The sequence below is a fragment of the Schistocerca nitens genome, chromosome 5, assembly GCF_023898315.1.
Source record: "Schistocerca nitens isolate TAMUIC-IGC-003100 chromosome 5, iqSchNite1.1, whole genome shotgun sequence".
Lineage (NCBI taxonomy): Eukaryota > Metazoa > Arthropoda > Insecta > Orthoptera > Acrididae > Schistocerca > Schistocerca nitens.
Genome location: NC_064618.1, coordinates 293982672 through 294006347, shown reverse-complemented (window position 1 = coordinate 294006347; position 23676 = coordinate 293982672). Strand labels below are relative to the sequence as shown.

At 41.6% G+C, this 23676-nt stretch overlaps 1 protein-coding gene across 1 annotated transcript in view; it reads left to right on the top strand.

Annotated features, from left to right (window-relative positions):
• Positions 1 to 23676, top strand: part of LOC126259797 (tetratricopeptide repeat protein 37) — a 195140-nt gene that overhangs the window by 77785 nt on the left and 93679 nt on the right. The window contains exons 9-11 of the mRNA XM_049956819.1: positions 16467 to 16627; positions 17391 to 17526; positions 17670 to 17854. Of these exons, the coding sequence (XP_049812776.1) occupies positions 16467 to 16627; positions 17391 to 17526; positions 17670 to 17854 (482 nt within the window). The remainder of the gene's footprint in view (positions 1 to 16466; positions 16628 to 17390; positions 17527 to 17669; positions 17855 to 23676) is intronic.

Genomic DNA, 23676 nt, shown 5'->3' with positions numbered 1-23676 from the left:
TCGAATGGTTCACTCTTGCTGATACACACTCAAGTGACCACTTTCGATGTGTCCTTAGATTGCAGCCGTAACTGCGATATATGCACCCGAGCCGCTGGAAGTTTGCCCAAGCCAACTGGACACTTTTTTCGTCTCTAGCGACATTCGATGACAGTCACTTTCCTAGCGTCGACGCTGAGGTCACTCATATTACAGAAGTTATTCTTACAGCTGCAGAACATTCAATACCTCGCACCTCAGATTTTCCCCGACGTCCCCCAGTTCCTTGGTGGAACAAGGCATGCCGTGACGCAATACGTGAGCGGCAACGTGCTCTTCGCGTTTTCCGGCGCCATCCTACTTTGGCCAACTGTATCCGCTATAAGCAATCCCGTGCGCGATGCCGTCGCATCATCTGCGATCCGCGATAGCAAGAAGGCAAGCTGGGACTTCTTTACTAGCTCTTTTAACACCTTCACTCCCTCCTCGGATGTTTGGAGTTGGATTCGACATTTATCTGGTGCGCCTAGTTTCTCCCCAGTCTCTGGGCTCACTGTCTCTAACGATACATTAGTGGACCCCGTCACAATTTCTAACTCATTGGGTCAACACTTAGCGGAGATTTCGAGCTCTTCAAATTACACGCCAGCTTTTCTCCCGAAGAAATGTGCAGCGGAAGTGCAACCTCTTGCTTTCTCCGCTCAAAATCGAGAAAGCTATAATACTGTTTTCTCCATGCGGGAACGCCAACACGCACTCTCTTCTTCTCGCTCTTCCGCCCCAGGACCGGATGGTAACCACATCCAAATGTTGCTGCACTTATCATATCATAGTCTGCATTACCTCCTTCGCCTTTATAATCAAATTTGGACCAACAGTACTTTTCCCAGAAGATGGCGGGAAGCTATTGTCATTCCTGTTCCGAAACCTGAGAAGGACAAACATCTCTCCTCTAGCTATCAGCCCATTTCTCTCGCGAGTAGTGTATGTAACGTTTTGGAGTGTATGGTGAATTACCATTTAGCTTGGTGGCTGGAGTCCCGCAGTCTTTTAACACCTGCCCAATGCGGTTTCCGAAAGCATCGTTCTGCAGTTGACCATCTTGTTGCTCTCTCCACTTATATCATGAACAATTTTCTCCAGATACGCCAAACGGTAGCAATATTTTTTGATCTGGAGAGAGCATACAATACCTGTTGGGGGGCAGGCATCCCCCGCACACTGTTCTCTTGGGGCTTTCGAGGTCGGCTGCCCCTTTTTCTTCGTGAGTTTGTGGCAGAGTGCACATTTAAAGTGCAGGTGAACACTACTTTCTCCCGTACTTTCTCCCAAGAAAACGGGGTACCCCAGGGCTCTGTGCTAAGTGTTGTACTGTTTGCCATTGCCATAAATCCAATTATGGATTGTCTCCTTCCTGATGTCTCGGGCTCACTCTTTGTGGACGATTTTGCGATCTACTACAGCTCTCAACGGACTAGCCTTCTTGAACGACGTCTTCAAGGATGTCTCGATCGCTTCCACTCTTGCAGCATCGAAATTGCCTTAAGCTTTTCTCCCAGTAAGACCATTTGTGTTAATTTTTGGCATCGTACGGAGTTTCTTCTGCCTTCCTTACATCTAGGCCCTGTCAACCTTCCATTCGCGAACACCGTCAAATTCTTGGGTCTTAATGTTTGACAGAAAACTGTGCTGGTCCTCCCTATGTTTCCTATGTTTTGGCTCACTTTCTGCGATCCCTCAACACCTTCCGTGTCCTGAATGGTACCTCCTGGGGAGCGGACCAAGTGATCCTTCTCTGCCTATATCGTCGCACCATAGTGCGCTCAAAATTGGACTATGGAAGCATAGTTTACTCCTCTGCTCGGCTGTCTATTCTTCAGCGTCTCGACTCTGTCTACCACCGTGGATTACGTTTAGCGTCTGGAGCTTTTTACACCAGCCCTGTGGAAAGCCTTTATGCTGAGACCGCTGAACATCCGCTGTCCAATCGGCGAGCTGTCCTCCTGAGTCATTATGCTAGCCATGCCTTCAATGCCTGCTAATCCGGCCCATGACATTTTTTTCGACGCCTCCTTGGATTTAGGGTATGCAGGCCGCGCTTCCTCCCTATTGCCACCAGGAGTCCACTTCCATCAACTGCTACATTCTGTTTCATTCCACTTTCCTAAGACTTTCTTGGCAACTTGGGAGACAGCACCACCTTGGCTCCGGTCCCGGACCTGACTGCTCCGTGACCTTTGTCAGTTTCCCAATGATGGTAATCCTTCTCTTGTTTATCGTCGGGCATTTGTTGCTCTATGCGCACAAATGAAGGATGCCACGTTTATTTACACTGATGGCTCAAAAACATTGTTTGGTGTTGGGAGTTCCTATATTGTTGGCGACACCCCAAATCGATTTCGGCTTCCCGACCAGTGTTCGGTTTTTACTGCGGAGCCTTATGCTGTTCTCCATGCTGTCCAATACATCCGTCGCCATCAGCGGATACAGTATGTTATCTGCTCAGATTCGCTCAGCTCTCTCCTTAGTCTCCAAGCTCTCTACCCTGTCCACCCTCTGGTGCACCGAATTCAGGACTGCCTCCACTTGCTCCACTTGGGGGGCGTCTCTGTGGCATTCCTCTGGATCCCAGGACATGTTGGCATCTGTGGAAATGAGGCGGCCGATATAGTGGCCAAGGCTGCAGTCTCTCTTGTTCAACCTGCTATTTGCATGATTCCTTTCGCCGATCTACAGAGTGTTTTATGTTGTCGTGTTGCTCTTTTATGGCACGCACATTGGTCAACACTTCCCAATAATAAATTGCGGGATGCGAAAGCTCTTCCCTGTGCTTGGACCTCTTCCTCCCGAACTCGTCGTCGGGAGGAGGTAATTTTAACTAGACTCCGGATAGGGCACTGTCTTTTTAGCCATCGACATCTTTCAATTGACGATCCTCCCCCACTCTGTCCCCACTGCTCGTAACTGTGGACGGTGAGACACCTTTTACTTGAGTGCCCCTATTTTACTCTGATATGCGCCCGTCTACAGCTGTCGCCTTATATATCTTCCATTTTAGCAGATGACACGCGCTCAGCCGATCACTTTCTCGAGTTTATTAGTGCCAGTGAGATGACGTCAGTCATTTGAAGCTCTTTTTGGGGACAAACAACTCCCCTTCTTAGTGGTTTTTTAAGCTTTCCTTCTGGTTTTAGTTTCCCCACTTTTTGAGTTTCGCTCCCATTGGTGCTGGTTTCCAGTTTTTTTTTTTTTTTTTACCTTTTCGTAAGTCACTGACCGGGCGCTAATGAGCGTAGCAGTTTTGCATCCTAAAACCATAAAAAATTGCCCTTTCTGGGCAATGCTTTTTGTCTGTTCAGGGGGCTCCTCATTGACCAATTTCGTGCAGACCATGAGCTGTGCTTTCTTAGTGCTGGTTCCCCTGCTCATTTTAGTGCTGCATATGGTAGTTTCCCTGCCTTAGATCTTTTGTGTTGTCATACCGTCACTCTCCATGCTCACCAGATTGCTCAGCTTATAAGAAAGAAAACAAGATTCAGGAGTATAAGTCCCTTGATCTTTTGTCTTACATTGAGGCGCATCAGAAATTTGATCAACTTCACCCTGTGTCACTGACATCTACTTTTGCCTCTGTTACATTCTTTCCTCCTCCTTCTCCTCCCTTCCTTACTCCAGTCCCATCCCTCTCTCCTCTAACCCTCCCCTGCAGTTTGCATGTCATCCCTTCCATGTGCCACTCACCCTCACCCTTCTTCGGCGTGCGCCAGTAATGGGGCTCCCTCCCGGGATGCATCCTTCCCAGTGTTTCTTAGGCCGGAGGCCTGCTACCTCAACTCGGCCACGGGACAAACAGTCTGTGTGTCCCAAGGTCGCCTGCTCTCTTTCAGTTCCAGATCTTGCCGAAGCCTACTTTATCTTGATGCCCTGCTCTCCTCAACCTATGAAAGAGAAGACAGAAGAAGAAGAAGAAGAAGAAGAAGAAGAAACAAAATTTCCAGGACAATGCCCCCCCCCCCCCCCCCCAGTGTCCTCCAGAATTGCCATCTCCCCTCTCACAATTTGAGTCTGACTTCAAAAATAAGAGGTCAGATTTGAAAGTTGTGCAGAATTACTTGAATTTAGTGAAACTAAACTTCTAATTGCTGTTGCTTATAGGTCCCCTAACTCTGACTTCAGAGCATTTTTGCTTAAGCTAGAGAGGGTTCTTGATTAACTTTGTAGGAAGTACCAGAAAGTAGTTATATGTGGTGACTTCAATATTAATTTTGTACATGATTGTGCAAGAAAAAGGATGTTAGTAGATCTCCTAAATTCATATGATCTGACGCAGATTGTGTTTTTTCCAACTAGGGTGCAGGGGAACAGTAGCACAGTCATAGACAATATTTTTATTTATTCTTCATTACTAGATGGGCATTCTGTTAGTAAAAGGGTGAATGGCCTTTCAGACCATGATGCACAAATTTTAACACTAAAAGGTGTTTGTACTCAAACCAATGTCGTATTTAATTACAAACTACGTAGGAAAGTTAATCCAACAGCAATAGAGAGTTTTTCAAAACTTTTCAAGGAACAACAGTGGCAAGATGTTTATAGTGCCGATAATATAGATGATGAATACAATGCTTTCCATAACACATTTCTCATGCTCTTTGAGAGTTGCTTTCCATTAGAACATTCTAAACGGGGTACTAGCAGTAATGGACAGCCCGGTTGATTGACTAGTGGGATAAGGATATCATGTAGAACAAAGCGGGAATTATATCAAAATATTAGAAGTAGTCACAATCAAGCTACAGTAGACCATTACAAATAGTATTGTAAGGTGCTTAAAAATGTTATTAGCAAGGCAAAAAGTATGTGGTATGCAAATAGAATAGCTAATTCACAGGAAAAAATTAAAGCCATATGGTAAGTTGTGAAGGAAGTGTCTGGTCAGCAGCACAAGGTTGATGATATAAAGTCAGTTCGCAGTAATAATATTTCTGTTACTGATAAATCAGATATATGTACAGTATTTAACAACCATTTTCTGAGCATTGCTGGTGAATTAAATAAAAATTTAGTTTCTACAGGAAATCATATAAATTTCTTAGCAAATGCCTTTCCAAGATTGACGTCTGAAATACTCCTCTGTTATACAGACAAGAGGGAGATTGAGTCAGTAATTAAATCACTGAAGACTAAGGACTCTCATGGTTATGATGGAGTGTCTAGTAGAATATTAAAGTACTGTGCTGCACGTGTTAGCCCTGTATTTAGCCATATTTGTAATTTTTCCTTTAGGAATGGTCAGTTTCCTGAGTGATTAAAGTACTCAGTAGTAAAGCCGCTTTATAAAAAGGGAGAAAGGGATAATGTAGATAATTTTAGACCTATTTCTATGCCATCAGTGTTTGCAAAAGTTATCGAAAAGGCTGTGTATATAAGGTTAATTGATCATTTTATATCACACGATTTGCTATCAAATGTACAGTTCGGCTTTAGAAGTCGTTTGACAACTGAAAATACTATATTCTCTTTTCTCTGTGAGGCACTGGATGGGCTAAACAAAAAGTTTCGAACACTTGGCGTATTTTTTGATTTAACAAAGGCCTTTGACTGTGTTGATCTCACAATATTGCTCCAGAAGTTGGACCATTACGGAATAAGGGGAGTAGCTCACAATTGGTTCACCTCTCACTTTTATTTAATAAAATTGCAGCCAAATAGCCATATACAGTTACTTTGCTTAATATTTTACATTTACATTTTACATTTTTGCATATTCATTTATCGATTTCACTCTTTTACTGCACAGTTCTATGTGATATCGTTCACAGGCTTCGTTACACAGTTCACATACACATGTTGCGGTTGGGTCATGATAAGTTTTGTTCTTGCAGATTAGATGATGAAAGCCGTGAATAGAAAGTCTGGTTACGACATGTCGCTGTTCGAAGTTTGGTGCTGTCCATGAGCGGTTCGTCATTGCTTCGGTGCCATAAAACTCCGGCCATATTTTTTCTCGTTTGTCCTCCATGATCTTCAGTTGCTTTCTGGAAGCCCTGGTGTGTGGCATCATATATCGAAGTCTGATGTCTTCAATTAGGAATGTCTCTCTCGCTAGCAGGTACACTAGTCTAGATCTTGTTGTCTTTGAGAGACCTAGTGCTCTTTTTAGATAGGTTGATTTTACCTTTTCTAGTGTTTCTAGATTTTTTTCTGTCAGGTGGTCCCATATAACCTCCATCCCATAGGCCAGGATTGGCAAGATTTTTGTGTTGAATAATTTCATGGCTGTTTCTAGACTGAGTAGGCGGATGTTTTTGATGTCCTGTATTGCTATTATTGCTTGGGCTGCACGTTCTGTTGTATGTTTTGTGAAGCATTTGGCTGTTGGTTGCAATGTCACTCCTAGGTATTTAAAGTCTGATGAGATTTTTATTTTTTGTCCTCTGATACTGATTTTTGCATTCTTGGGTGTTTTGCCTCCTTTTCTGAAAATTACCATTTCTGTCTTTGTTATGTTTATGTATAGTTTGTGTTCACTGCACCATCTGTCTATTTTCTCAATGATTCTCTGCAGCTTCTGTATATCTGTTGAACCTACGGCTATGTCGTCAGCGTATGCATATACATACACATCTTCTTCATTTTCTCCAATTCGGAGTACTTCTTCAGTGGCAAGAATGTACAGCAAAGGGCTCATTGGGTCACCCTGTAAGACTCCGTTCGATTGCAGAATGGGGTTCGAAAAAGAGAGATTGTCTGATATTGTAATTAAGTTGTATTCGAGGATTGATTTGATTATTCTTGCCCATACGCTATCTTCTCCCCTACCAGTGTGGCTTTCAGGAGGGACAGTCTCCGATCAATCATCTGCTTCAATTGGAAACCGCAATTCAGGTCTTTTCTCAGCGCCACCATCTTGTCATAGTTTTCTTCGATCTTCTGGTCTTTCAGAATCTAGATTGGCAATGTTCTTAGCTGTCTACGGACATGGGAGAATGGCATTAAATGTCCATCTTTTTCTCATCACTATTAATAGACTTGTGGCCTCTGTTGGACCGTGGGTTACCCCTGCTCTGTAGATGGATGATTTCTGAATTTGGGGTAGCTCCCACTTGGTGGCCTCAAAGAACAACAGTTCTAGGGTGCCACCTGGCATGCTTCCACATGAACACTTTGGCACAGTTTCCAGTTCTCTCCCTTTAAGTCGAGTGAGGTGCATTTCTAACACCGTACTATGGTCCAGCGTGATCTGGAGCTGTACCTCAATGCCCAACATCTGACCGTGGTCCACAGTTCCATTTCTTGAGTCATCTTTCTGACAGCAAGTGTACTTGGTTGCTCCATTTCCATCATCTGAAGGTTGGCTCCTTCCATGAACTCGATGTCTTCACTTACTTGCCCACACCTCCTGGAGCGCAGATCGTTCAGCCCTTCTCCGGCTTTACCAGGCATTATTTCTGTTTCGTCTAGACTATGATTGTCAAATTTATGGATCAGCTGCCCCCTTCCATGCTACTCGCCTTGGACACAGTTCACCATCTTGGTATCCATATAAACACCAGTGCCTTTCAGTAGCCTTGTTGACAGTCTTCTGGTTGTTGCTGGGATCCCTCTCCTTTTGATTCAGCAGTCCCAGCTCCTGACTTCCTATGTCATCACTATCTGCTCTTCCCCTGCTGACCCCTCCTATTGTATTCTTTTCACGGCTTCAGGCCATCACCTGCCCAGTGCCACCCTCAGATGGATTTACTGGTTGGGCTCCACATCGCTTCTCTCTGCCATGACTTCCATCTGTCCTCCTTGTTGTCTTCCCACATTCCATCTCAACCCCTGCTTGGGTAGTTCCTAAGCCCCGAATTCAGATGGATCTCTTCCAGGGTTCAAAAGCACCACTTCAGTGGTGTTCCATCATTTGTTCCAAAAGCTCTTACAGAAGTTTGAGGATGCCATTGTTAAAACGATGGCTCTAACTCCACTGATCATGTAGGATATGCTTACACGTTGTAATGGATCTGGGAGATGTGTTATTTTCTACCGGATTTGTTGATACCAATCTAATGAGGGAAGTTGTAAATGTTTTCTTATATTTTTGTCAGAATATTTTTTGTGAATTGTAATTTGCCTTATTTTATGCTAATTTGCTTATATGTTCGAGAGTGACAGCATATTGATTAATATTAGTAGATGTGACGAATAATATCAAAGAGACTGGTTACAAGTGGAAGCATGTGTGTTGTGTGAAATGTCTTTGACACTGGAGTTGTGTTTGACCGTAGTCAGTCGGCAGTGAACACTCGGTGTGTGACGGTGGAACAATGTACAGGTCCCCTTTATAATAATTTGCAAGTGACCAGCAAAAATGAGTTATTCTACTACTTTTTATATAAACATCAAGAAGGAAGCACATTCGGAAAAATGGTATTTGGAGCACCAAAAATGAAGCAAATGCATTGAACCAGGACATTTCCGCAGCCGACGGAACAGCATTATGGAATCATACTTTATTGTCCATACTAGTTTGATCCGTGGCTTTTTACTCCATAATGAGCTGAGTTTTGATTTGCAACTGATTTGTATTTATTGAATAGTATTTAGTTTGATGAAGTTCTAGACCTTGACTGTGCAAATATCTTGGACTACTTCTTTTCTGCAATTTGGAATATAGCTGGAAGTAAGAGGCCTTAACATAAAGTTCTTGGAAAGAGCTGTGAAGAGTTTCTTTGAGAACTTTTCAATGTCTTCTTTGAAAACTGAGTTGTAAACTCTTCTATATAATAGTTTCTTAATACAGGAACATCACACATTCTGTTTTCTCCAGGTCTGACATAAGAATACAAACATCAACTTGGCAGATCTAAGTATCACCAGAGAATGAATAAATTTAAATTGTTTATTTGTTTTCTTCCATGGATATCAATATTATGAACTGTGGCTCACGCTCAAGTGCCAATGAGCTTCTCCAACCTGAGGTGACAATCTGTGAAGTGTGCACAAAAACCATGCACGTACTTACTCTTATGAAGTTAATTCAATTGTGATCCCACTTCGAAGACACCACATTCCCCAAGATGACTCACCCTATGCAAAATACATAACAAATCCACAAAACAATTTTGCTCTCCTGAATGAATGTTAGCTTATTATGTCATTTTATAATTCATGAGTAAGATTCAAATGGTTCAAATGGCTCTGAGCACTATGGGACTTAACATCTGAGGTCATTAGTCCCCTAGAACTTAGAACTACTTAAACCTAACTAACCTAAGGACATCACACACATCCATGCCCGAGGCAGGATTCGAACCTGCTACCGTAGCGGTCTCGCGGTTCCAGACTGAAGCGCCTAGAACCGCTCGGCCACACTGGCCGGCATGAGTAAGATTCATCAACAAGATAGACATAGGGTTACACATCACTCTTCCAGATTGATATGTAACACCACAATTGACGCAGAGCCAAAATGCACACAGTAGGACAGGTTTATATGCCAACTAATGCTACATATGGAAAGATAAATAGAAATAATGAATATATAATGAAATTAAAGAATTTTTTTGGATAGTTAAGGGAGGTGAAAATTGTGACAGGTGAATGGCTTTCAATTGTATAAAAACTGACGAGAATGAAAAATAGCTGGAGTACATCGACTGATGGAAAGGAATGAAAGATGGAGCTGTTGGACAGAATTTTGCACAGAGCATAATTTATTCCTCCTCACTAACACTTGGTGTAAGAGTTAGGAAAAGATGTTATATATGTGGAAGAGGCCTTAGGACTCTGGAAGGTTTCAAGTTGATTGTATAATGATAAGACAGAGTTTTTTAAATAAGTTTTTAAACTGTAAGATGTTTTCAGAGACGGATGTGGACACAGTTTGTATTTTGTAGGTTATGAAATGAAGATTAAAACTGAAAAAAGTGAAAAAAGTAGGAATTTAAGCAGATGGAACCTGGAAAAACTGAAAGAACCAGAGGTTGTTGAGCTTGTGAGGGAGCGTAAGATAGTGTTGGATTGAAACAGAAAAAGAATACAATAGAAGATGAGATAGTGAAAGCAGCAGATGATCACATAGGTAAAAAGATAAGGGTAATTAGAAATTCTTGAATAACACAGGAGATATCGAATTTAATTTATGTAAGGCGAAGATATAAAATGCAGCAAATGAAGCAGGTGAAAGGGAACACAAACATTTAAAAAATGAGACTGACAGAAAATGCAGTATGGTTAAAGAGGAATGGCTAGATGACAAATGCATGGATGTTAAAGGATGCAAAACTAAGGGAAAGATAGATGCCACCAATAGGAAGATTAAAGAGACCTTTGGAGAAAAGAGAATTAGCTGCATGAATATCAAGACTGAGATGGTAAGCTAGTACTAAGCAAAGAAAGGAAAGCTGAAAGGTGGAAGGGATATACAGAGGTGTGTATCGGAGGAACAAACTTGAGTTCAGATTATAGAAGGAAAAATAAGAAGAAGAAGAGGGTGAAAATGAGATGGGAGATAGGATACTGTGAGAAGAATTTGACAAACACCGGAAGACCTATTTGGAAACCAGGCCCCTGGAGTAGACAACATTCCCTCAGAATTACTGAGATTCTGGAAAGCTGTTCCCATGACAAAACTGCTGCACAAGGTTGCAAGATCTGTGAGGTGAGCAAGAGGATTTGCAAAAATTTATTCAAGAGGACGACTGACAAGAGTCATTAAAATTGCAACTTTTTGTGTATGAGTTGATCATTTTTGAGAAGCTGTAATATTGTCCCACAGCGATCAGAAACCTAAAAGATTTAGCACGAGCTCAGGAAATCACTCCTAGAAGTGGTTGAGAATTCTGTAATGAATAAAAAAAACTCTACATTCTAGATGTGATGTCCTTCCAAAGAAGGCAGGTGCTGACAGATTTGAATGCTATCAAACCATCATTTGAAGAATGTTGACACAAATTAGTCATAGGAAAATAGAAAAACTGATAGAAACCAACCATGGGGTTCCAGGAAAATGTAAAAACACATGAAGCAATACTGATCTTTTGTCTTCTCTTAAAAGATACGTTGAAGAAAAGGAAACCTACATTTGTAGCTTTAGAGAAAGCTTTTGGGAACGTGAACTTAACTACATAGTTTAAAATTTTGAAAGTAGCAAGGGGGGGGGGGGGGGGGGGAATAAAGGGATCAAAAGGTTATGTACAACTTGTATAGAAACCAGGCTGCAGTTATGAGCTGAACATGAAGTCATTGGGCGTGACGTACGGCTGTAGCCTGTTCCCCGTGTTACGCAGTCTGTACATTGAGCAAGCAGTAAAGGAAATAAGGAGAAATCTGAAAAGGGAATTAAAGGTCAGAGAGAAAAAATAAAAACTTTGAGGTTTGCTGATGACATTGTAATTTCATCAGAGATGGCAAAGGTCTTGGAAGATATATTGAAAGATATGGGTAGTGTCTCAAAAGATTGTAAGATGAACATCAATGAAAGTAAAACAATGGTAGTGGAATGCAGGCCTGGTTGAATTAAGTCAAGTGATACTGAGGTAATTAGATAGGCAATGAAATATTAAAAGTAGTAGATGAGTTTTGCTATTTGACTGGGAATGGAGATGATATAAAATGCAGACTGGCAATAGCAAGAAAGGCATATGTGAAAAAGAGGAATTTGTTAACATCTAATATCAGTGTAAGTCTTTTCTGAAGGTATTTGTCTGGCATGTAACTTTGTACAAGAGTGAAATGTGTACAACGAGCACTTCAGACAAGAGGAGAATAAAAGCTTTTGAGCTGTGATGCTGCAGAAGAATGCTGAAGATTATGTGTAGATTGAATGGCTAGTGAGAAGGCACTAAACCTAATTGAGGGAAAAAGAAATTCATGTCGCAACTTGACTAAAAGAAGGGATCATTGATGGGGGGGGGGGGGGGGGGGGACTTCCTGTGGCATCAAGGAAAGACAATTTAGTAATGGAGTAAAGTATGGTGGTTACAAATTGTAGAGAGAGAGACCTAGCCACAGTACAGTAAGCAGGCTGTGATGGATGTTGTTTGCAGTAGTTATTCAGAGATGAAGAGGTTTGTTCAGGATAGACAAGCATTTTGAGCTATACCAAATCAGTCGTCTGACTAAAGAACACAAAAGCAACACAACTGAACAATAATATGTCGGAAACCAACTTAAGCTCAACCCCACAAAAACACAGATTTGAACTTTCATATCTGCAACATGCATTCAGAGACTCCCAGGGTACATAGAGAGGAATGTTGTTGGGGCACTGGATCTACCCTAATTAGTTGAATGTTACCCTGGGCAGGGTCCTTACAAATAGGCAGCACTGTGCCAGCATCAGAATGAAAGCCAGTGATGAAATTAATATCTCCATCTTTATACATACTTTGCAAGCCACTGTACAGTGTGTGGTGGAGGGTATCCTGTACCACTAGTCATTTCTGTTCCTGTTCCACTTGCAGATAGAGCAAAGGAAAATGTGCCCCTGTATGAGTCCTAATTTCTCATATCTTATCTTCATGCTCCTTGTACAAAATGTATGTTTGCAACATTCGAATTTTTTTGCAGTCAGCTTCAAATGCCAGTCTCCAAACTTTCTCAGTAGTGCTTCTTGAAAAGAATGTCACCTTTTCTCCAGGGATTCCCATTTGAGTTCCTGAAAACTAACATGTTGTTCAAACCTACCAGTAACAAATCTAGTAGTCTACCTCAGAATTGCTTTGATGTCTTCCTTTAAACCAACTAGGTATGAATACCACACATTTGAGCGGGATACTAGCATTGCTGTATCCAAACCTTACTGGTTTGTTTTTCCTACTCGTCTGCATTAACTTACATTTTTCTACATTTAGCACTAGCTGTCATTCATTACACCAACTAGAACTTTTATCTAAGTCATCTTGTATCATCCTACAGTAGCTCAACTTCGACACATTCCTGCACAGCACAGTGTCATCAGCAAACATCCACAGATTGCTGCTCACGCTGTCCGCCAGATCATTTATATATATATAGAAAATAATATCGGTCCTATCACACTTCACTTATGATGTACTTGTCTCTAATGATCACTCACCTTAGAGGACAGTATACTGGGTTCTATTATTTAAGAAGTTTTTGAGCCATTCACATATCTGGGAACCTATTCCATATGCTCATACCTTCATTAATAGTAGAAATACAGACTCTGCCTGTTGCCCTTCATCCATAGTTCACAGTGTATCATTTGGGAAAAGGGTAAGCTGAGTTTCACTAGAGTGATGCTCTTTAAAACCATGAATATTCATGGACATAAGCTTCTCGATCTCAAGGAAATTATATTCGAACTGGGATTATATTCAAGGATTCTGCAGCAAACCAATGTTAGGGATGTTGGTGTCTAATTTTTTGGGTCCGTTCTTTTATCCTTCTTATATGCAGGAGTCACCAGCACGTTTTTCCAGTCACTTGGAATTTTGCGCTGGGTGAGAGATTCGCGATAAATGTAAGTTAAGTAAGGTGCCAATGCCACAGAGTACTCTTTGTAAAACTGAATAGGGATTCCATCCAAACCTGGTGACTTATTTGTTTTCAGCTCTTTCAGTTGTTTCTCCTCGCCAAGGATGTTTATTGCTATGTTGTCCATTTGAGAGTCTGTCTGATGGTCAAAAAATGGTATGTTTGTACGGTTCTCCTGCATCAATGATTACTTAAATGGGAAATTTAGTACTTTGGCTTTCATTTCACTATCTTAAGCACCACACCAGATTGGTCAAAAAGTGACTGGGTAGAAGCCTTAGACCCACTTAGCAATTTTACATAGGACCAGAATTTTCTCAGGTGTTGGCTGTATCGTTTGCTAACGTACGTCAGTGGCAGTTGCTGTATGCTTCTTGCATAATTTTTTTCTTGGACATGTGGATCTCTACTAACCTTTGCTTTTCATCATTTGTGCATTCTCTTTTGAACTGAGGGAGCAACTGCCTCTTCTTTCTCACCATTTTCCGAATTTCGGTACTGAACCATGGTGGATCTTTTCCATTCTTAATCATTTACCAGGCATATAGTTTTCCAGGCTGTGATTTGAATATATTTAAACTTTAGCTATAATTCCTATACATCCATCTTACCGGAACTAAGTGATGTCAGTTTACCAAGTGAGATATTGACGACGACTTATCTGCTATTTCTAGTAGACACACTCTCCTTGCCTTTGTGACTGATTTATTAACATATGTAACCATAATTGTTATAATGACATATGATCACAAATCCCCATCTGTATGCTGATGCTGTTGATAAGGTCCAACTTGTTTGTAGCTACAAGGTCTAAGGTATTTACAATGTGTGTGGGCTTTCTAACTAGCTGTTCAAGACAGTTTTCCTAAAAACACATTCAAAAGTACTTCACAAGACTGTTTTGTCTGTACCCCTTTGCAATGAACCGTATTCCTCTCTGTCTACACTTGATAGGTTGAAGTCACCTCCAACTAATATTGCGTGATCCTGGGTATTTACACGCTTCTGGCCATAGACTTTCTTTGAATGACTCTAGAACTGTCACTGCAGAATTGTGTGGCTGGTAAAAACATCCAACAATTAACTTTGTTTCCTTTGGACCTGTTATACATGACCAGATAACTTCATTGTCACATGCAACTTTGACCACAATAGAGACAATACTTTTGTTAACTGCAGTGAACACTCCCTCTCCTATGGTTTCTTATGTGTCTATATGATATATGTTCCATGACTTGATAAATATTTTGGAGCTTTCTACTTCGGGATTTCAGCCAGCCCTCTGTGTCAAGAATAATATGTGTGTGACAACTTTCCTGCAGGGCAGTAAATTTGGGATCTTTGTTATGAATACTCCTCTGGGAAATTAGGTGCTAAACCACAAGTGGTTAAAACAACAGCACTGGTATACCACTAGTGAACGTGCCTCTCCCATCTGGTACAAATCTTCCCAAACTAAGCAGGTTGATGTTGCACTCAGCAAAATTTTGAAAGTTACTAGACCAGTTAAACATTATCATATGGTTGTAATTACACTGCCAACAATTTAGTGGAATATGATACCTGCAAAGAGAGAATGAAGCCCTCTACATCAGTATAACACCTGCCTTATGGCATTTGACTAGCTGAAACAATCAGAAGAATTAGTCTCTGGCCATTTCAAACATTTTGAAACCTCTCAACAAACTGTAAACAGAAACAAGAAGATCAAAAGTAAATCTTGTAGAATGTGGATACACAGTACAGTCTGACCCATGTGATTGCAGTGACGTCTAGTCTTCCAAACACATGTATTTCTGCCTTGAGTGCCTCATCCAGTGCAATCTCGAGGACCTCTTGTCAGCAATACCCAATCAGTTGGCATTGCTCACTTCTGAAATAAACTAGTGTATCTAATGCACTCTCTTTTGTGCCGGCCGGTGTGGCCGAGCGGTTCTAGGCGCTTCAGTCTGGAACCGCGCGACCGCTACGGTCGCAGGTTCGAATCCTGCCTCGGCCATGGATGTGTGTGATGTCCTTAGGTTAGTTAGGTTTAAGTAGTTCTAAGTCTAGGGGACTGATGAGCTCAGATGTTAAGTCCCATAGTGCTCAGAGCCATTTGAACCATATTGAACTCTCTTTTGTAATATATAATTTGCAGTACGTAATTTGTTTTTTAAGTATCGTAAGTGTAGAACAGTAATGTCAAAAGGACAGCAGGCACATCGAAGAAAAAAAAAGGGAAGAAAAAAAAACTGCTGCTAGATATTATTAGCTGTTGAAGTAAGTTCATCATCAGGCATAGACAAAACAAAAGATATGCACTTTCACACATCCAAAACACACCACACACACACACACACACACACACACACACACTCATTGTCATCTACGATCACTAAGGCTCGATTGTGTCTGAAGTGGGTGGCAGTCTTTGCTGGGGTGATAGTTGGGGTACAGAAATGGCATGAGGGAGAGAAGGGGAAGGGTAACAAGATAAGGGTGGGGCAATATGCTAGTGCTACCTTTGGGAGTGTGCGGGTAGGATTGTGGGGCTGCTGGGAGGGCTAAAAGGAGATGAAAGAAGTAGAAGAATGGAAATAACTATCCAGGTGAACTGGCATGTGTGGGCTGGGATGGTGACCAGTCATGGTCAGGCCTTAGCAACCGGGGATGACAGTGGCTACATGTGTGTGTGTGTGTGTGTGTGTGTGTGTGTGTGTGTGTGTGTGGTGTTTTGTTTTGTTTTGTCTTGTCTTGTCTTGTCTACGTCTAATGAAGCACTTACTCCAGTACCTAACGATATCTAGCAGCCTTTTTTCGGTGTGCTCGTCTGCCATTCAACTCCTCCTCCAGGTGGTGAGTAGCAATGTTTCCTTTTCATATTGTTGTTGTTCCATCCAAGATGTGGCATTGTTTAATGTTGATAAGTGTAGAACAGTTCTATTGCCATAATGTGTAGTTCTGTTTTATTTTTTAAACTTGTAATTTGATGGTTCTGAGATGAATAAATATTGTTATAGGATCTGAATCTGCAACTTTTGAACTACGTAACTGAAAAAGCAGGTCCTGGAGGTGCCAAGTGGGCATGGCTTAGGCTTGGATTACATCACCAGGATCAAGGTAACATTGATGAGGCTATTAACTGCCTACAGTCTGCTGTACGTGCTGACCTGTGTGACAGGTAAGATGAAGGTTGTCTTCTTTTAACTAATTTCAAATGAGTAATTTCTTTTAGGACATTAAAGATTGATTTTATGCTAATTGCAACATAATAATATTAATTATTATTATTATTATTTCAAATTTTGTTGTAATAGGTACTGGAATGTTTTTCATGTTGTGAGGGAATTGAGGTTGTGGTACTCCAATTCAACATGAGTTTATTCTTTAGCTTATGCAACATCAGTGGTATCATCTTCCAGGCTAAAACAGTAAAATGTTTAATTTTCTGTTGTATTTGTTGCATTACAAAAGCCACAGAGTACTCTTTTTTCGAAAAACTTTTTCTTGCGTGCTGTAACGGTTCATTAGCTTGAAAACATTAGTTTCAGGAACAATTAATGAAGGCTTTCACAACCAGTTGTCTTAGTTGCTGATGAATCTTCCGGGTTGTAGGGTCGTAGGCCATGAAATCCTTTTGTTCGTAACATTTCATCCAGCCCCCTTTTTTCCATGTTATTGAAGTCACTGTCTGATGTCTGGCCAAACAATTGGCAAAACTCAGTACAACCACAAGCACCTCTGAACAAAACATTAGGAATTAGGAAGAATCTCATGGACCATGACCATATAACCTGGAAGATTCACTAGCAACTATTACATTTGATCAGTTAACCAAGTAGGTTTCCTGTAATGAACAACTTAGTGATATTAATTTAATTTTTAATATTTTTTTTAAAGAAAGATTCAATACTAATTTATTTTTGTGTTTTCAAATATTTAAGCCATTGTTGGGAGAGTTTAGCTGATGCTTATTATGCAAGAGGATCATATAATGCAGCACTAAAATGTTATGAACATGTTCAGGAGCTGTCTCCTGATGCCTTGTATCCAGCATATCAAATTGCTTCTGTAAAACAAGTAAGCTAGATTTACTTTTTCCTAGAAATGATACTGTCATGTTGGTGCATTAGTTTAATTATTCATAACACTAATAATTGCACTTTTATTGAAATGTAACATACTATATACATGTAACTTACTATGGCTTATCTCTATTCCAGCTTGTAGGCTCCTTTGTTGAATCTGTGAGTGACTACAGAGCTGTGGTTGCTGCCAATCCAAAGTATGTGCCTGCACTTAAAGGACTGGGTGAAACCTGTTTGCTGTTGGCAAGATCGTACGCATCACAGAAGCTTATTGGTCGTTGTAAGGATTCCTGTCAGGAGGCAGTTGATGCCCTCTCTAGGTAAACACTATTTTCATTCCTGTTGAAACCTACAGTTATGGGTAAAGGGATGTAAGGTGAAAGGTTAGGGCCCATGTACCATCATGTGTCATTTCCTGTTACTACCTTATTGACCTCTGAAACAGGTGGGAATTTGGTAATCACCATTTCGGTTAACGACAACGCAGATTGAGTAAGATGTCAGATCTCGGTAATAGGGCTTGAATAATAAGAGTTTATGAAATAGCTCTTAATTTAGTTAGAAAGAAACAGGCAGTTCTTCAATAATAACAGTTTCAGCTAAGTAGAATTGCCAAATAGAAAATAGGCAAGCCTTCAATAATAACAGCTTTAGTTAAGTAAAATTATCAAATGAAAGTAGCCATGCCTTCTTTAATGACAGCTTCACTTAAGCAAAATTACCAAATAGAAAACAGACAGGCCTTCATTGATAACAGCTTCAGTTAACCAAAATTATCAAATGCATTTGAATGCCTCCTCAGCAGGGGTGCATCAAGAGGCTTATACACAAGGAGCACAACACTACACCAAATGAGAAGACCAAGAAAGGTTAAAATGAGAGGACTGGCCTTCCGAGGCCCTTTTCATTGGGTACAGACCGGAAAAAGAAATATTAACACAGCAAGGTTAATTACGTGAAAGCAACACTAACTAGTCAAATGATATACCCACATCACTGTAAGATACAACCAGTACAATGATGGCGAAATGCCCGAAAGAAAACTAGGCTGCCAAACCCAATTAAATAGCCTCAGTAATTGTAAATTGTGAGACCCAGGCACCTCCTAAGCCTATATTGTCGCAGAAGAAGCTGAGTAGCACAGTCATTGTGGTATAGTGGTTATGATACTAAACTGTTGCATAGAGGTTTGTGAGTTCAAAACTCACCTGGACTGTACGATTTTAATTTCTATATTCGGTTCGAGTACATTCTAGAAGTATCCACAAATGTCAAGCATCATTGTACTGGAATGTTCTGTAGCTGTATATATATACTGTATGTGTTCTGGCTGGAGGCAGTTCGCTCCGTGCTCTTGTATGTGCATGTGCTGAATAAACCTTCATTAAGTTATGCTAGTGTTTGTCATTCATGTAATTACACCGTCTTCTATGTGACATTATCCTGGTGGAGACGCTGTGTATTGGAACTTCTGATAGTGCACATTATCGACGACACAGTGCCTCCCTATCAGGCCACGACAGAGCCGCCGTTTATGTGGCGAGAAACCCGAGTTTGAGCCATATTCAACAGATTGCAGTCTACCAGAGACAGAAGAAGAAGAGGATGTTACGATGACAGCAATGGTGTGCCACCACGTGAGACATCCTTCTGGGTTCTCTGGTGACAATGGCCAAGATCCAAACAAGAGGCTGAAGGTATATGAGCGCATAGCCAAATTTAACAAATGGGATGACACCATATGTTTGGCTAACGTATTTTTCTACTTGGCGGGCACTACCAAGCAATGCTATGAGAACAACGAGGAGAAGTTCACAAGCTGGGAAGTATTCCAGGTGGAACTGCGCAAGTATTTCGGTGACACACGAAGACAGAAGTGCAAGGCTGAAGGTAAATTAAAATGCAGGGCACAGCGTCCAGGAGAAACTACAGCATCCTACATTCAAGACGTCTTGGAGCTATGTAAAATAGTGGATCCTAGAATGAAAGAGGAAGACAAGGTTGCACATGTGATGAAGGGCATTGCTGAGGACATGTATCAAGCCTTACTCCTTAAGGAAGTTTCAACAGCAGACGACTTCATAAAATGGTTCCAGTATATCGAGACAATGCATCAAAAAAAGAATTACACACAAGAAGTTTGAATGGCTTCCAAACATCATATCGATGTCTGTGATAGAGGAAGCAACTGATTTCAAAAGTGTTCTTTGTCATATAGTGAGAGAGAAAGTTCAGAAGCCACTTGGATTGCATGGCGAGCAAAAAACCAAGACGCTTCAAGAGGTTATAAGGGAGGAAGTGGAACAGACATTGAACCCAATCTCTCGTCCTTCATTTCCCTTTAAAACAGTGAAAAAGTAGAGACCCAGGCAAAGTTACATTCCTAGAATGCTGCACGAGGAACCTGTTTGGGCACCAAGGAAGACTGACATCTGGAGGACCCAGGATAACCAACCAGTGTGTTTCCACTGTGGACGACCGGGACATGAGGTGCGCTATTGTCGAGAAAGACGGCTGAAATTTGATGATGCCCACGCCAGAAGACATCAGATCGATCTTAGCCGACACCAACTCCAGTACGACGAAGATGAACAAGAAGATGGGGGTGCAGTAAGACATTGGTCACCATCGCCGCGAGCTAGCCGCTGGAGAGGACACTCCCCAACATGCCAATCAAGGTCTCCATCGGCATTTGAAGCTCCAGCCAATCACCTAGCTGCCATAACCTGGAAAACTAAAGGGTGCGACCTTCCTTGGAGGTGAGGCCGCCGAGGAGAAAAATGCTCCACCGTCAATCACAACAAAAATGATAGGAAACTACGTCGATATCCTCATGGATGGCCAACCAGCCCCAGCTCTTGTGGACTCTTGAGCATCATATTCAGTCATTTCGGAGAAGTACCGTCGCCAGTTGCAAAAAATCATACGTTGACAGCAAAACATGTCTGCCGAAGGTGGCTAATGGGAAATATGTAAAACCTACAGGAAGATGTACCATTCGTGTGGGTATAACTGGCCCTACACAGCCCGTAGAATTCATTGTCTTACAAGATTGCAGTCATGACGCCATTCTTGGTTGGGACTTTTTGAAAGCTTCTCAGGCAATTATCGATTGTGGTCGCTTGAAGATTATGCTAGACGAGATGAGAGACTGTGGACAGGAAGATGCGCATCCGAGGATATGGAGACTGTGTGCTGGATGAAGTGATCATTCCTGCAGTCAGTGCTAGAAAGGTAACTGTCTCGTGTCATGCCATGCATCAATCCATGGATCTTGTAGTGGATTGTAAGAGAAGCATACCACTGCAGAATAACTTGGTCATCCCAGCCTCTATCGTCTCGTTTAAGAATGGATTCGGTGAATTGTGGATAGTTAACTGTCACCGAGAACCACAGATCCTTCCAAGACGCATGTGCATAGCAAACACTGACCCATTAATTGAAGAACAGCTGACCATCATAGAAACCTCCCATGCCGAGTTTGTGGGCAAAATTAACAGTACCACTACGAGACAAGATCTTCTAGCTCGACTATCATCAGATCTCACTAAGGAACAACAGAAAAAGATACTTGCCATTCTTCACAAGTTCTCAGAGTGCTTCAATCCACAGGTGAAGAGCAAATTAGACAAATCAACAGTGAAGGACTAGATTAGCACTGAAGACCATCAACCAGTAAGCCAGAGAGCATACCATGTGTCAGCAACGGAACGTCAAATAATTCGTGACGAGGTAGAAAATATGATGAAGGATGACATCATTCAGCCTTCACAGAGCCCATGGTCGTCACCAGTGGTTCTCGTCAGGAAGAAGGATGGCAGTTAGCGCTTTTGTGTTGATTACAGGAAGCTTAATAAGATAACTATAAAGTACATTTACTCTCTTCCACGAATTGACGATACACTAAATTGTCTGAAGGGGGCTAAGTTTTTCTCAACCATGGATATGTACTCAGGATACTGGCAAATCGAAGTAGATGAGGCTGATCGTGAGAAAACTGCATTCATCCCTCCTGAGGGCGTGTATGAGTTTAAGGTAATGGCGTTTGGTTTGTGTAATGCACCAGCAACTTTTGAACGGATGATGGATAATCTTCTATGTCACCTGAAGTGGACAATGTGTTTTTGTTATTTAGATGACATTATAGTGTTCTCAGAGACATTTGATGAACACATAAAAAGACTGAGGGCCATTCTTAAGTGTCTCCAACAAGGCGGACTGAAACTTAATCAAGAAAGTGTCTCTTTGGAGCAAAAGAAATCAAAATACTTTGACACCTTGCGTCAACCGAAAGTGTGCGGCCAGACCCAGAAAAGTTGAGTTCTATAATGGAATTTCCTATTCCTAAAAGTATTAGAGATGTGAGTAGCTTCCTCAGATTATGTTCTTATTACCATTGATTTATCAAAGACTTTTGTATCAAAGCCAGATGCTAAATTTGCTGATGCTAAATTTATCTGCGGCAGTGTTCAACAACATTCTTTCGATGTGCTGCGAAAAGCTCTGATGACTGACCCTGTACTTGGTATGTATGATGAGAGAGCACCTACAGAACTACCCAAAGGTGCCAGTGGGTACGGGATCAGTGCTGTTCTGGTGCATATTTCGGATGGAAAAGAGAAGGTTATAGCCTGTGCTTCTAGGACACTTACAAAAGCAGAGAAACTACTCAACTACAGAAAGAGAATGTCTTGCTGTGATCTGCACCATGTGCAAATTTCGACAGTATCTCTGTCGAAGGCCATTCACAGTTGTTACAGACTTTGTTGGCTGACAGGTCTTAAGGATCCAACAGGACGACTCGCCAGGTGGGCACTAAGTCTTCAAGAGTATGACATTACCATAGTGTACAAAAGTGGAAGAAAACACCAAGTTGCCAACTGTCTCTCAAGAAACCCTGTGCTAGACCATCAAGACTTTGATGAAGATAGTGACTGTCTCGCTGCACTCCAGGATCTCTCTGCTGAGCAGGACGACAATGCCAAGATACCTCAAATTATGCTTGCCTTAAATTGGTCAGAAGATATGAATGAACAATTTAAGGTAGTTAATAGTTACTTTGCAAGAAAAACTTTGATCTGTTTGGAAAGAGATGTCCTACAGAAATTCCATGACACACCTGAGGCCGGGCATTTAGGATTTATTAAGACAAACGATAGAATCCGCAAGAGATTTTTCTGGCCAGGTTTATTTAGGAGTGTCCTTCACTATGTGTCGCACTGTTGAGAGTGCCAGAGGAGAAAGACAGTCCCTCAGAAACCACCTGGCCAACTCATACCAATTCCACCAGCTGTAACACCATTCCAGCATCTTGGGATTGACCTCCTCAGGCGATTTCCAATGTCTGGTAATGGCAATAGATGGATTATTGTTTGCACTGATTATCTGACACGCTATGCCATTACAAAAGCCATAAAAACAGCCGAAGCATTTGAGGTAGCCAAATTCATCGTGGAAGACATTTTATTAAAACACGGTGCCCCAAGGTCATTAATTACGGATCAAGGGAAAGTTTTTCAATCAAATCTTGTGACAGAGATAAACTGTCAGTGCAACATAACTCATCACATGACAACTGCCTACCATCCGCAAACTAGCAGGCTAACTGAATACTGAATGCCTTGGTCGACATGCTGTCAGTGTTCATCAATGTTGAGCAGAGCAACTGGGATGAGGTGCTACCTTACGTGATGTTTGCCTACAACACCGCCAAACAAGACACCACAAGATTTACGCCATTTTTCCTGGTGCATGTGCGTGAGGCGACTACGACGATGGACACTGTGTTTCCGTTACATCCTGATGACATGGACAACGACTACATTGGCCAGGTGTTAACCAGAGCTGAGGAAGCTCGGCAGTTAGCTTGACTCTGCACGCTGCAGGCTCAAGAAAATTAATGCCGAAGGTATGATGCGAGCCACCACCGTGTTGTTTACCAGCCCAGAGACCTCATCTGGATCTTCACTCCTGTTTGGAAGGTTGGTCTCTCTGAGAAGCTCATCAGGCACCACTTTGGACCTTATAAGGTTGTAAGACAGTTGTCTGATGTTGCTCATGAAATTGAAGATTTCGACCCCGACACAAGACAAGGAAAGATCAGAGATATGATCCACGTCCTTTGAATGAAGCCCCACAAGGA